At 42.2% G+C, this 15,463-nt stretch overlaps 1 protein-coding gene across 2 annotated transcripts in view; it reads right to left on the bottom strand.

Moving 5' to 3' along the window:
• Positions 1-15,463, bottom strand: part of LOC121533503 (TLE family member 5) — a 46,702-nt gene that overhangs the window by 8,842 nt on the left and 22,397 nt on the right. For both annotated transcript variants that reach the window (XM_041839494.2, XM_041839495.2), the window contains exon 2: positions 1,288-1,376. In XM_041839494.2, coding sequence (XP_041695428.1) covers positions 1,288-1,376 — 89 coding nt within the window. The remainder of the gene's footprint in view (positions 1-1,287; positions 1,377-15,463) is intronic.

Raw genomic sequence — 15,463 nt, 5'->3', positions numbered from 1 at the left:
GTCATCTTTATTTTGATTTATGTATTCCCTGAACTATTTATGCATGTGAAGGAGGGGGGAGCGACAGTTACAATGCTCGCTACTATGCTCAGGAGACCGACTGCAGAACATTTCCCTTTAAAAGTGCTGAATGCAGCGTTCTACAAAGCCTTGTCTACGACACTTCAGCTCAAATCAATAGGCGCCGCGTATGCATGCTCCGAATACGACGTAGAGAAAAGGTATTCTTTCAACTGCTTCTGTCTGTCTCTGAAGGGGGTTAAACGGTGGGGCGGTGGGTTGTCAGGGGAATTACACACCAAAGCCCAGGCACTGAGGTGTTCATGCTATAGGAACAGACTGATGATCAGACAGAGAAAATTTCACACAACGAACGAACATGGCCTTTTATCTCGCGCTCCTCTGATGAAGCTCAATGGAACAGGGAGGAAAGAAAACCTTAGCCAATACACTCTAGTTCCTATACCACAGGTAAAGAGAGGGGGAACCAGATTAAGTCAGAGCCCTGAAGCTGCTGCTTCAAAGGCTAAAAATCCATAAAGAATAAACCTTCCTTAGGAAACGAGATCCATGAACTCCATTTCAGTCATGAATTAAACAGCAATACACTGTACACTCCGGTACATCTCAACTAATTACCTCATACCATCTAGCAATTGGCAATCTTGTTGGGTTGTGGCTATAGTGGTACATCATAACACTGCTTTCTATTACATGAAAGAGAACTAAGTTGTAGACTAGGGTTCCAAATGGAAGTGACACACACATCTATTGGTCTGCTCCTAAAACAAAATAGCCTATTTTCATGTATTTTCCTTCTCTGGTGCAGCAGAAGACTACTAGAACAAAACATGTATTTGTCTTGCTGTGATTTATTTGGCATTCTAATCATGTAGGTTATTCCTGTTTGATTTTGATAAAATAACCATGTGGTGCAGCAGTGTATTTTAGTGCTGCACACTACATAAACACTTACGGCAAATAACTGAATTTCAAACCCTGCAATGAGTTTCTAGTCCAAGGGAGGGTATTATCTTGATCCCCACATCACCACAAATCTCATAGGTGTTTGAAAATCACTCTTTTTAAAATGTTTTAACTTTTGATAATGTCATCAGGTAGAACGTTTTAATGTGCCATTTTTACATATGTTGACACTGGTATTGTGCTGGAGATAATGAAAATGAGGTTGAAAGTTGGAGGAGTTGCCTTTTAACTACAGATACTAGTTCCTATGATAAGCTGTGGTTGGAGGGCGTGAGTGTGATAAGTGTTAAAAAAACGTACCTGTGGTATTGTGCTTGGAGGAACTGGAACTCATCCTTGATTCGGTCACACGAGTCGGAGGTCGTGAATTTCAGCTGCTGCGATGAAGCCTGCGAGAGGGATAGACAGAAACACCATCAAACAAGTCAGTGAAATCAAACAGATCTGGCCTGGCTCACACCAGTAGGAGTGAGTTTTGTATTACATTTACTTTACGTCATTTAGCAGACGCTCTTATCCAGAGCGTATTGTCATCAGAATAGAATTATATATTTTTTTTTTGCTCCATTCCACTGTTCCGACCAGCAACAGCAAAATACATGTTCTAAACCGGTTCGAAACAAAAAGTACCGGTTTATAGTGTTCCTTTTTTAAATTAAGCGTGACATTAAATGACTTCACCAATCAGTGCTGAAAGAGCAGCTTGCTATGAAGGGGGCAAGCTACAGCCTAGTTGTTTGTTTGTTTATATGCGTGATGCAGACACATGTAGGGCGCGAGATGCGACTGACATTATGTGGATGGGGAGGAGAGCGAATTTGGCCAACAGAATTATACCTACAGAGGAGCGGCTTCTATGGAGGAACTTTGAAAGTCTGAACTTCCGACAGTTGGCTTAACATTGGACCAGAGCTAACATTAGCTAGCTAGCTAAAAAGGTTATGTGTGTAGAGCATAGGCATTTTTTGTGGGACTTGAACATAAAATACATGTTATTAAGAGGTTCCCATGCTTATAAAATAACAGTATAGATCACTTTGGTTCCTGGTTCGGATTCTGTTCCTCAATATAGTTATTTTCCGGTTTTCGGATCCGTTCCCTGAACCGGTTCCAACACGATTGTCATTACAGTCACATTACTTTACAAACAGTAGTGGTGGTAGATGGACTCTGTGTCTTTGTGCCAAACTCACTTCAGCTTTAAACCCAAATAGGAACAAAACCTTATTTTTCAGCTGACCACATAATGGGTCGAGTGGGAAATCTCTTAATTAAATATGTGGAGCATTTAATTTAAAATAAATAACTGTAGGCCTATTATATAGTTTACTCAATAAAAATCTATACAAAATAAATTGTGATTTCCCCACTCCCGTTGACTCACTCCAGTTGTAGCCATTGCCAAGGCGCAATCTCTACTTTCCCTCCGATGCCAACGTACAGTATGTCAGTGAATGAAGCCAAAGACAGTACAGTATGATAGAAATCCCTGATCACACTTATACGCAGAACTGCGCATGTGCATGCCGTCAAATCAAAAACACTCCTTCGATATAGGGTTTTTGATGAAAATGAAAACGCGTGTCAGTTTGTCACTTTCACGAGGTTGGAGTACTAACATGTTTAACTACTTAAGAATCTAGGTTGTGCCTTTACATTTCAAGAAAATTAACAACTAACAAATCATTTTTCACTTCTCTCATTGACTTCTCAAACCCCAAACCCTAGCCTGGTCTGCTTCGCAAGGGTTCCCGGAAGTCTCGCGATGTAAAAAATCCATATTACAGCCTGTGTTGTGATAATTACGTTGTTTGCTTTATAACCCATTCATTCATACGCCAGCGTTATATAGAATAAGGCAGTGACAACAAAAAGACAACAGTCACACAGTGGCAGAATAAATTCAACTACACATACGTTTGTTTCATCACAAAACCGGAGAGCAACATCTGTCCGGTGAAGTACAGAAAGCAAATATTGCATGTAACAAACAGTTATGACCTGCAACATGGTCAAGTTCGTTAATGTTTGACAGTTTAGTAAACAACTACTGATTTACAACCACAGAGTTACCGCAAGTCAGCACAAAGACAACAGGAGCACTGCCTCAGCTATTTCAGAACAATTTCAACTTAAACATTTAAACGTCAAATCATCAAGGCTAAATATGCTTAGTTTAATACACTGAAAACAAACTTAAAAAGACACCAAAAACAATTTAGTCCAATCAATGTTGCTAAATATCATGTGGCTGTCCATGGTACTGATTTATGTCTCTGTGTGATGTGCAGTGGTGGAAAAAGTACCCAATTGTCATACTTGAGTAAAAGTAAAAGACACCTTAATAGAAACTGACTCAACTAAAATTGAAAGTCACCCAGTAAAATACTACTTGAGTAAAAGTCTAAAAGTATTTGGTTTTAAATATACTTTAAGTATCAAAAGTAAAAGTACAAATAATTACAAATTCCTAATATTAAGCAAACCAGACGGCACAATGTTCTTGTTTTTTTTATTTACGGATAGCCAGGGGCACACTCCAACACTCAGACATAATTTACAAACAAAGCATTTGTGTTTAGTGAGTCCGCCAGATCAGAGGCATTAGGGATGACCAGTGATGTTCTCTTGATAAGTGTGTGAATTGGATCATTTTCTGTCCTGTTAAGCATTTAAAATGTACTTTTGGGTGTCAGGGAAAATGTATGGAGCAAAAATTATTTTCTTTAGGAATGTAGTGAAATAAAAGTAAAAGTTGTCAAAAATATAAATAGTAAAGTGAAGTACAGACACCCAAAATAACTACTTAAAATCAAATCAAATTGTATTTGTCACATACACGTGTTTAGCAGATGTTATTGCGGGTGTAGCAAAATGATTGTGCTTCTAGCTCCGACAGTGCAGTAATATCTAACAAGTAATATCTAACAATTTCACAACATATACCCAATACACACAAATCTAGTAAGGAATGTAATTTAAGAATATATACATATATGGACAAGCAATGACAGAGCGGCATGGACTAAGATACAGTAGAATATTATAGAATAGAATACAGTATATACACATATGAGATGAGTAGTGCAAGATATGTAAACATTATTAAAGTGACTAGTGTTCCATTTCTTAAAGTGGCCAGTGATTTCAATAGGCAGCAGCAGCCTCTAATGTGCTAGTGATGGCTATTTAACAGTCTGATGGCCTTGACATAGAAGCTGTTTTTCATTCTCTCGGTCCCAGCTTTGATGCACCTGTACTGACCTCGCCTTCTGGATGATAGCAGGGTGAACAGGCAGTGGCTCGGGTGTTTGATGTCCTTGATTATCTTTTTGGCCTTCCTGTGACATTGGGTGCTGTAGGTGTCTTGGAGACTGCACCACCCGCTGGAGAGGCGGTGATACAGCCCGACAGGATGCTCTCAATTGTGCATCTGTAAAAGTTTGTGAGGGTTTTAGGTGCCAAGACAAATTTCTTCAGCCTCCTGAGGTTGAAGAGGCTCTGTTGTGCCTTCTTCACCACACTGTCTGCGTGGGTGGACCATTTCAGTTTGTCAGTGATGTGTATGCCAAGGAACTTGAAGCTTTCCACCTTCTCCACTGCGGTCCCGTCTATGTGGATAGGGGGGTGCACCCTCTGCCATTTCCTGAAGTCCACGATCATCTCCTTTATTTTGTTGATGTTGAGTGAGAGGTTATTTTCCTGGCACCACACTCCCAGAGCCCTCACCTCCTCCCTGTAGGCGGTCTCGTCATTGTTGGTAATCAAGGCTACTACTGTTGTGTCGTCTGCAAACTTGATGATTGAGTTGGAGGCGTGCTTGGCCACGCAGTCATGGGTGAACAGGGAGTACAGGAGGGGGCTGAGCACGCACCCTTGTGGGGCCCCAGTGTTGAGGATCAGCGAAGATGTTGTTTCCTACCTTCACCACCTGGGGGCGGCCCATCAGGAAGTCCAGGACCCAGTTGCACAGGGCGGGGTTCAGATCCAGGGCCTCGAGCTTAATGATGAGCTTGGAGGGTACTATGGTGTTGAATGCTGAGCTATAGTCAATGAACAGCATTCTTACATTGGTATTCCTCTTGTCCAGATGGGATAGGGCAGTGTGCAGTGTGATGGCGATTGCATCATCTGTGGATCTATTGGGGCGTTAAGCAAAGTGAAGTGGGTCTAGGGTGACAGGTAAGGCAGAGGTGATATGATCCTTGACTAGTCTCTCAAAGCACTTCATGATGACAGAGGTGAGTGCTACGGGGCGATAGTCATTTAGTTCAGTTACCTTTGCTTTCTTGGGTACAGGAACAATGGTGGCCATCTTGAAGCATGTGGGAACAGCATATTGGGAAAGGGAGAGATTGAATATGTCCGTAAACACACCAGCCAGCTGGTGTGCGCATGCTCTGAGGATGCGGCTAGGGATGCCGTCTGGGCCGGCAGCCTTGCGGGGGTTAACATGCTTGAATGTCTTACTCATGTCGGCCACGGAGAAGGAGAGGCCACAGTCCTTGGTAGTGGGCCTCGTCGGAGGCACTGTGTTATCCTCAAAGCGGGCGAAGGTGTTTAGCTTGTCTGGAAGCGAGACGTCGGTGTCGTGGCTGGTTTTCCTTTTGTAGTCCGTGATTGTCTGTACACCCTGCCACATACGTCTCGTGTCTGAGCCGTTGAATTGCGACTCCACTTTGTCTCTATACTGATGTTTTGCCAGTGTAATTGCCTTGCGGAGTGAGTAGCTACACTGTTTGTATTCTGCCATATTCCCAGTCACCTTGCCAAGTTTAAATGCGGTGGTTCGCGCTTTCATTTTTGCGCAAATGCTGCCATCTATCCACGGTTTCTGGTTAGGGTAGGGTTTAATAGTAACAGTTGGCACAACATCACCTATACACTTCCTGATAAACTCAGTCACCGTTTCAGTGTATTCGTCCAAATTATTTTCGCAAGCTACCCGGAACATATCCCAGTCCGTGTGATCAAAACAATCTTGAAGTGTGGATTCCGATTTGTCAGACCAGCGTTGAATAGTCCTTAGCACGGGTACTTCCTGTTTGAGTTTCTGCCTATAGGAAGGGAGGAGCAAAATGGAGTCGTGGTCAGATTTGCCGAAAGGAGGGCGGGGGAGGGCCGTATAACCATCCCGGAAGTTCGAATAGCAATGGTCGAGGATTTTAGCAGCGTGAGTACAACAGTCGATATGTTGATAGCACTTCGGCAGCCTAGTCCTCAAATTTGCTTTGTTAAAATCCCCGGCTACAATAAATGCAGCCTCAGGATATGTGCTTTCCAGTTTGCATAAAGTCCAGTGAAGTTATTTGAGGACTGTCGTAGTATCGGCTTGAGGGGGGGATACACACGGCCGTGACTATAACCAAAGAAAATTATCTTGGGAGATAATACGGTCGGCATTTGATTGTGAGGTATTCTAGGTCGGGTGAACAGAAGGACTTGAGTTCCTGTATGTTACTACAATTACACCATGAGTCGTTATTCATGAAAACACACACCTCCGCCCTTCTGCTTCCTGGAGAGATATTTATTCCTGTCTACGCGATGAACTGAGAACCCATCTGGCTGGACCGATTTCGACAGAATATCCCCAGAGAGCCACGTTTCCGTTAAACTAAGTATGTTACAGGCCTTGATGTCTCTCTGGAAAGAAATCCTTGCCCGGAGCTCGTCGAGCTTGTTAACCAGAGACTGAACATTAGCGAGTGGTATACTTGGAAGCGGTGGGTGGTGTGCGCGCCTTCTAAGTCGAACCAGCAGTAGTACTTTAAAGTATTTTTACTTAAATACCTTACAAAAAAGAAATTGGGACTCACCCTACTTGTAGACTAGTTGAACGCCAATGCCATCCTCCTCTCATGTTGGCAAAACGGTCTTTGGCTCTGTCATATAGTACGCTTTTAGTTTTTGTTGTCATAGGCTACCTAGCTAAAATGCTTGCTAGCCTAACTTCCTCACAAGGCAACAATGAACCAGCTAAGTTAGCTAGCTAGTTAACAGTTAACGTGACCCTAAAAGGGCTAGGCTACATCTAGGCTACATATTGAGCTTAAAATCGTCTGAGGACAGTGGTACAACATGCACTACATGACCAAAGGTATGTGGACACCTGCTCGAACATCTCATTCCAAAATCATGGGCATTAATATGGAGTTTGTCCCCCCTTTTCTGCTATAACAGCCTCCACTCTTCTGGGAAGGCTTTCCATTAGATGTTGGTGGAACATTGCTGCAGGGACTTGTTTCCATTCAGCCACAAGAGCTGGGGTTGAGGTCAGGGCTCTGTGCAGGCCAGTCAGGTTCTTCCACACAGATCTCGACAAACCATTTCTGTATGGACCTCGCTTTGTGCACAGGGGCATTGTCATGCTGAAACAGGAAAGGGCCTTCCCCAAACTGTTGCCACAAAGTTGGAAGCACAGAATAGTCTCAAATGTCATTGGAACTAAGGGGCCTAGCCCGAACCATGAAAAACAACCTCAGACAATTATTCCTTCTCCACCAAACTTCAGAGTTGGCACTATGCATTCGGGCAGGTAGCGTTCTCCTGGCATCCGCCAAACCCAGATTAGTCTGTCGGACTGCCAGATGGTGAAGCGTGATTCATCACTCCAGAGAACGCATTTCCACTGCTCCAGAGTCCAATGGTGGCGAGCTTTAAACCACTCCAGCCGACGCTTGGCATTGCGCATGGTGATCTTAGGCTTGTGTGCGGCTGCTTGGCCATGGAAACCCATTTTATGAAGCACCCGACTAACAGTTATTGTGCGGACGTTGCTTCCAGAGGCAGTTTGGAACTCGGTAGTGAGTGTTGCAACCGAAGACAGAGTGCTACAGTACTCGTGTGGCCTACCACTTCGCGGTTGAGATGTTGCTCTTAGACGTTTCCACTTCATAATAACAGCACTTACAGTTCACAGGGGCAGCTCTAGCAGGGCAGAAATTTGACGAACTGACTTGTTGGAAAGGTGGCATCCTATGACGGTGCCACGTTGAAAGTCACTGAGCTCTTCAGTAAGGCCATTCTACTGCCAATGTTTGTCTATGGAGATTGCATGGCATGTGCTCGATTTTATACACATGTCAGCAACGGGTGTGGCGGAAATAGCCGAATCCACTAATTTGAAGGGGTGTCCACATACTTTTGTATGTATGTGTATATATATATATATATATATATATTTAGGGCTGTCAAAAATAGCGCTAACGACGTTAATTAGTTGTTTGCTGTTAATTACGTCAATTTTTTTAACGCATTTCACGCATGCGCAGTGTGACAAATTATTCAGGTCAGGAAAGTGGTTGGGAGCTAGAGGCGAGATGGAGCAAGGTGAGCAAAGTGGGCCTATTGACGGATTCAAATATAAAAAGAATGATGATGGTACAGTTAACAAGTACAAGGTTATTTGCAAGATTTGTAAGAAGGAGTTTCAATTTCACCGGAGCTGTTCAAGCTTGAAGTACCATGTCAACGCCAAACATGCGTTTGCTGGGCCGTCAGATTCAGCAAGTGGTTTGCGCCAGACCACGCTGAATGTTTGCAGGCAATTAACAAAATCAACCTCAGATAATTTGACCAACACAATAGCAAAATGGATTGCAAAGGATTGTAGACCCATTAGCATTGTAGAAGACTCAGGTTTCCTTGATGTTTTGCAAGTGGCGTCTCAAGACTCATTCTATAAGCCACCGTCAAGAGCCACAGCCAAAGACAAATATTATGGTGTGTAGTATGTTTCAGCTTGATTTAAAACACCATTATTTGGCTGTGTTAATAAACAGACATAATATGAAAATTATGTATCTGTGTCCTGTTATTTATCTTTTGGTATGCATTTCAGAAAAAAAATGGTTAGGATTCAGGTGTAATTGCAAATAGTGATTAATCATGATTAATCCACTGAAAATTCTGATTAATTTGATTAAAAATTTTAATAATTTGACAGCCCTAATATATATATATATATATATATATAGTGTATTAACTTATGGTTAGATCAGAATCACAGTCATAATAAATTGGCCTGTATAGAGAATTAAGTCAAAACCACAAGTCCAAATCCCCATCCATGGCTTAGGAAAGGGCTGATTTAGCAAACTAGCTAGTGCAAGACATCAAAACAAGCAGACCAGAAATTAAAATGACATTTTGCTTAGGATGTGATTTGATTGGTATTGGGGGGGGGGGCAAATGCTTGCTGGCATCAATCAATCAAATGCCAAGGCCGCAACGTCATACTCTTTTGGTCCAGACAGCATCAGATACATGGGCTACACATACTGAGAGAGGGGCGCTGTTTCCCTCGCTCGGATGATTTCTTCAGTGAGATTCAGCCACTTGCGAATGGACAGAAAATTATGAACACGAAGATAAAAAAACTTTTTTTATTGGTCAAATATTTGGCACCCAAGAATACATGCCACTGTTCGTTGCCAAAACCTCGTAATGTGGTTATCAGCTGTCTGTGCAGGACAGGCAACTGCCTTGTGAGCGCTGAGCAGCAGTTGCTATGGCATTCACATGCAGAGTGGGGGTTAGACAAGCAGCTGACGAAGGGAAGTTATTTTGATTTCTGCTCGTACAAATTTGCAAGGGACGGAAATAATTTTTATTGGGACCGACAGGAAAGCTCCAGGGTTATAGAACTGTTGCGGGATCAGGACAGTACAGGAATTTCCTTTACAGGACGTGAATATGAAAATGTATGCACTCACTAACTGTAAGTCGCTCTGGATAAGAGCGTCTGCTAAATGACTAAAATGTAAATGGATTTTCACTCCTGTGTCAACCTCAACACTGAAAGAATTTTAGAGAAAGGCATAACTATAATTTTGCAGCAATAATAATAATAAAAGATTAGCTGTTACAATCACACACCCATTCAACACAGTGCAGCATTCAAGTTTGTTTTCAATCACAAATGGGCTACTTCACTTAAAATCTCACTCCATTGGGATTTTGGACAACGGCTTAGAACATTTCAAAATACAAAAATACAAATAATTTCCCCTCTGATTTCAATAATGGAACACAAGCACTAACAATGATGGATCTTAAAAGGTTCTGAGAAATGATTTGAAAAAACTGAAAATATAAATGTTTAATGGACGGCACTGTGATGACAGGAGGTAGCCTAATAATAGACACCTTTTCCTAAAAGCACACGGCTGGTTCCAGATCTGACAGACATATACATGAGGGTTTGCCAAACTTTTCATAACTTTAAGATTTCCTGACTTTTGATAGCCAGTATTCTAACAATCCTGAGACAAATCTAGGCTAAATGCTAAGCTACACATTCCCTTACTTACAAATCAAAACACTTGGAGACCAAGTGAAAACTGCTACATCTAAGCAGGCCTAATCCATTATCATTATAACTAAGCAAAATCTCTACACAAACCTAGCCGACAGGCTTCAAGTTCCAAGTGCTCTAACCTTTAACATTATCTATCCAGTCAACCGTGGCAAAGACACAGCAAACAGTGGCTATATTGCCTACACAAGACAAAGCCTGTGTCAACAAAAGGCACTTAGGGTCAAAACACTCTAGCTGGTTGTTCGCTGCTCTACCAGCCCCAGACCTGCAGCACTACAATGAAGTCAGCCTGGCCAGGTAGCCCCAGACAGAGTTGGAATTGGGTGGTGGTGGTGGTGGTGGGGGGGGTAATCTGGTTTCCTCAGTGTTTAGCACAGTATGCAAACATTTAAAATACCAAAGGTTATTTGAGTCAATAGCCTCAGGTGGAGCATTCCAGTGCAGAGAGAGAGAAACAGAACGAGAGAGAGATAAAGTAAGAGTGAGGGCCCCCAGTGTTTCTTCTCATAAGTTCCTCCCACACAGTAGTCTATCAGCCTCGCTCCGAACACAGCTCCACCCCGGAGTAGATAGAAGTTGCCCTTTAACCACAGATACAGGGTCAGATATATATTTTTTAATCCCCTAATGGTTAAGGTTAGGGTTTGAGGTAGGGTAATCCGATCCTAGATCTGTGGTAAGGAGAAACTTTTGCCTCGAGCCAGAGAAGGAGACGCAAAGCGAGAGGCCCTTTCTTCCGTCTTCTCCGGCAGGTGGCATTTTTCCAGTTTTTTCCCCCACCAAGCCAGGAGTTTTTGTATGGTCAAATGAGTCTGTGGAATTTGGTCAACAAAAAAATGTAATGCTTACTTTCTACGTGAGGCTTATTGGATCTAATAGAAGTTTTGTAATGCTTAGGTTGTTACGAGTGTACTGATAAGTAGAACACGTCACATCCTGGCAACTTTGGAAAAAAAACATTATATCGGAGTTGTGTCACACGCGTATCTGCCCTCTAATGGTCCCACCTGATCTCGCCTCCTCCCAACTGCCTTCCATCTTTGATGACATGTTTTTTCATTGTTAGAGCGGCCACTTGAGTATCTGGTCAATATAATGGATAATCTGTGCTCGAGCGCCCCAACTATGCAGGCCTCTGACCTTTAACCTCACCCACATGCGACCTTTGACGTACTCTAAGCTATATAAACATGCAGTATGGCTGAGCCTACTGTTGGCAGTGCAGTGCTGTAAAGTCACCAAAAAGAAAAAAGGTCTGTGGGGCCTCCGAGCACACAACAGATGGATGCACATAATGTTAATGAAATACTGCCGTAATATGGTGAAACATGCCATCTGGTGTGACGAAAAAGGTGCCTGCTCTGTGCGAGTGTAAAATGTGTGCGCCCGCGCGTGCATATTCGCCCGAATGTGTGAAGTAAGCACGTCTCGATCCAGAGAGGACATAAGCCTACATAAAGATGCTCTGCTGCCTGTGAAGATAACACATAGTCCTTGGAATTAATCATGCACACACACACACACACACACACACACACACACACACACACACAGTGGCTTGCGAAAGTATTCACCCCCCTCTGGCATTTTTCCCGAAAGTATTCACCCCCCTCTGGCATTTTTCCTATTTTGTTGCCTTACAACCTGGAATTAAAATGGATTTTTGGGGGTTTGTATCATTTGATTTACACAACATGCCTATCACTTTGAAGATGAAAAATATTTTTTTGTGTGAAACAAACAATAAATAAGACAAAAAAACTGAAAACTTGAGCATGCATAACTATTCACCCCCCCAAAGTCAATACTTTGTAGAGCCACCTTTGGCAGCACTTACAGCTGCAAGTCTCTTGGGGTATGTCTCTATAAGCTTGGCAAGCCACTGGGATTTTTGCCCATTCTTCAAGGCAAAACTGTTGGTGTACAGCAAGCTGGTGTACAGCAATCTTTAAGTCATACCACAGATTCTCAATTGGATTGAGGTCTGGGCTTTGACTAGGCCATTCCAAGACATTTAAAGGTTTCCCCTTAAACCACTCAAGTCTTGCTTTAGCAGTATGCTTAGGGTCATTGTCCTGCTGGAAGGTGAACCTCCGTCCCAGTCTCAAATCTCTGGAAGACAAACAGGTTTCCCTCAAGAATTTCCCTGTATTTAGCGCCATCCATCATTCCTTGAATTCTGACCAGTTTCCCAGTCCCTGCCGATGAAAAACATCCCCACAGCATGATGCTGCCACCACCATGCTTCACTGTGGGGATGGTGTTCTCGGGGTGTTGGGTTTGCGGCAGACATAGCGTTTTCCTTGATGGCCAAAAAGCTCAATTTTAGTCTCATCTGACCAGAGTACCTTCTTCCATATGTTTGGGTAGTCTCCCACATGCCTTTTGACGAACACCAAACGTGTTTGCTTATTTTTTCTTTAAGCAATGGCTTTTTTCTGGCCACTCTTCCGTAAAGCCCAGCTCTGTGGAATGTACGGCTTAAAGTGGTACTATGGACAGATACTCCAATCTCCGCTGTGGAGTATCTTTGGTCTCTTTGTTGCCTCTCTGATTAATGCCCTCCTTGTCTGGTCTGTGAGTTTTGGTGGGCGGCCCTCTTTTGGCAGGTTTGTTGTGGTGCCATATTCTTTCAATTTTTTAATAATGGATTTAAAATGGTGCTCCGTGGGATGTTCAAAGTTTCAGATATTTTTTTATAACCCAACCCTGATCTGTACTTCCCCACAACTTTGTCCCTGACCTGTTTGGAGAGCTCCTTGGTCTTCATGGTGCCGCTTGCTTGGTGGTGCCCCTTGCTTAGTGGTGTTGCAGACTCTGGGGCCTTTCAGAACAGGTGTATGTATACTGAGATCATGTGACAGATCATGTGACACTTAAATAAAGTCCACCTGTGTGCAATCTAACTAATTATGTGACTTCTGAAGGTAATTGGTTGCACCATATCTTATTTAGGGGCTTCATAGCAAAGGGGGTGAATACATATGCACGCACCACTTTTCCATTATTTATTCTTTAGAAATCTTTTAAACAAGTTATTTATTTCATTTCTCTTCACCAATTTGGACTATTTTGTGTATGTCCATTACATGAAATCCAAATAAAAATCCATTTAAATTACAGGTTGTAATGCAACAAAATAGGAAAAATGCCAAGGGGGATGAATACTTTTGCAAGGCACTGTACATACATACAACCCACTTTCACACTTACTCTGTCAGAAACACACACAGCTCCAAAATGTAGGACAATCCCTAATTTGATGCTGCCCCACTCCTTTGAGATGCAATTAAAGCATTAAAAAGCTTTATGCTCTGGTGGGGCAATAGAGACCGTTTATTGCCCCACCATCCCTTCCTCCCCAGCCCACAGATTTAAAAAAAAGAAAATCATTCAATCCGAGTTAAATCTACTTTGCACCATAATGTCTAGCTTAAACAAGGATTACAAACCCAATCCTATGTTTCTGCTCAGCAGATCAGACCACAATGGCAGGAGGAGAGAGAGATTACTCTGTGGGAGCGGCTATGCTTCACGCATGCACACACACAGGCGCGCACACACACACCGACAATAACACCGGGTATCATCAGAAAACATCCTCCTCAGTGTAAATCCTGCCTGAGGGGAACAGCAGTGTGGGGATTGCATTTCCTGGAGCTCCGGCTCCCTGTTTACATCGCCACTGGAGAGAGAGTGAGAGGGCGAGCGAGAGAGAGGAGGGGGGTGTTCTGAATCACCACATTCAGGGTGGAACTGAACCAGCAGGGAATCTCTGAGATGGGTAATTAGAGGGAAATGGAAATATGATACACAACGCAAATCTGTACTACAACACAAATCTGTACAAGAACGTCATATGGATTCATGAACATTAAACCTGCACACAAACCTACCTAAAACACAAAACAAACTACAATGAAACATAACAGTACCAGTTTACTACCTATGATGAACACATATAGGAACAAAACATAGCACACAGACCTACCTAACAAAGAACATACAACAGAACATAATATTCCATCCAAGAATAGCTCCCACAAACAATTCCATCTAAACACCTAAGCTTAGGCTGATTCCTCACGAAAATCAGGAAATAAAAAGACCATCATTTTGACGATTTTCACATTTAATCCATATAAAAATGGTCCTTTGGAGGAAGGATTGTTGACATTATCTAAAAGTATAATTGAGAAATAATTAAAAGTTGGCATATTTATGACATTTTGGCCTTAGCGGGCCTCCTTTAAAGGGATCCTTCGGGATTTTGTCAATGAGGTCCTTTATCTACTTCCCCAGCGTCAGATGAACTTGTGGATACCATTTTTATATGTCTCTGCGTGCAGTTTGAAGAAAGTTGCTAACTAACCTTAGCACAATGAACGGAAGTCTATGGTATCTGTTAGCATGCTACTAGATAACGATAGAGTTCCAGTCATTGCGCTAAAGCTAGTTAGTATTGGCTCACGAAACTACCTCCAACTCCACAAGTTCATCTGACTCCAGGGAAGTAGATAAAGGGCCTCTTCGTCAAAATCCCAAAGTATCCCTTTAAGACTCCATAATGTTTTATCTGTAGGTGCTACAAAAGCAAACATTGGTGTCATATGAAACTTTACAGCTTGCTTTAATATTAGTAGTATTATACCAATAATATTAGTAGTATAATACCAATTTTCTTTCATTTATGAATATTGAAAATATAAATCAATATTTTGTATAGATTGCTGAACAAGATTATAAACACAACATGCAACAATTTCAATGATTTTACTGAGTTACAGTTCATAAGGAAATCAGTCAATTGAAATAAATGTATTAGGCCCTAATCTATGGATTTCACATGACTGAATACCATTAATGGGCCATTAATTTAACTAGCAGAGATCCCACTCTGGAACTTTGATATGCCCGTAGAGTGAGTATATAAACTCAGCAAAAAAAGAAACGTCCCTTTTTCAGGACTCTGTCTTTCAAAGATAATTCGTAAAAATCCAAATAACTTATTCATCGTAAAGGGTTTAAACACTGTTTCCCATGCTTGTTCAATGAACCATAAACAATTAATGAACATGCACCTGTGGAACGGTCGTTAAGACAATAACAGCGTACAGACGGTAGGCAATTAAGGTCACAGTTATGAAATCTTAG

This window comes from Coregonus clupeaformis, chromosome 20, assembly GCF_020615455.1.
Source record: "Coregonus clupeaformis isolate EN_2021a chromosome 20, ASM2061545v1, whole genome shotgun sequence".
Classification (NCBI taxonomy): domain Eukaryota; kingdom Metazoa; phylum Chordata; class Actinopteri; order Salmoniformes; family Salmonidae; genus Coregonus; species Coregonus clupeaformis.
The sequence above is the reverse complement of the archived record's forward strand: the minus strand, read 5'-3'. Positions and strand labels throughout refer to the sequence as shown.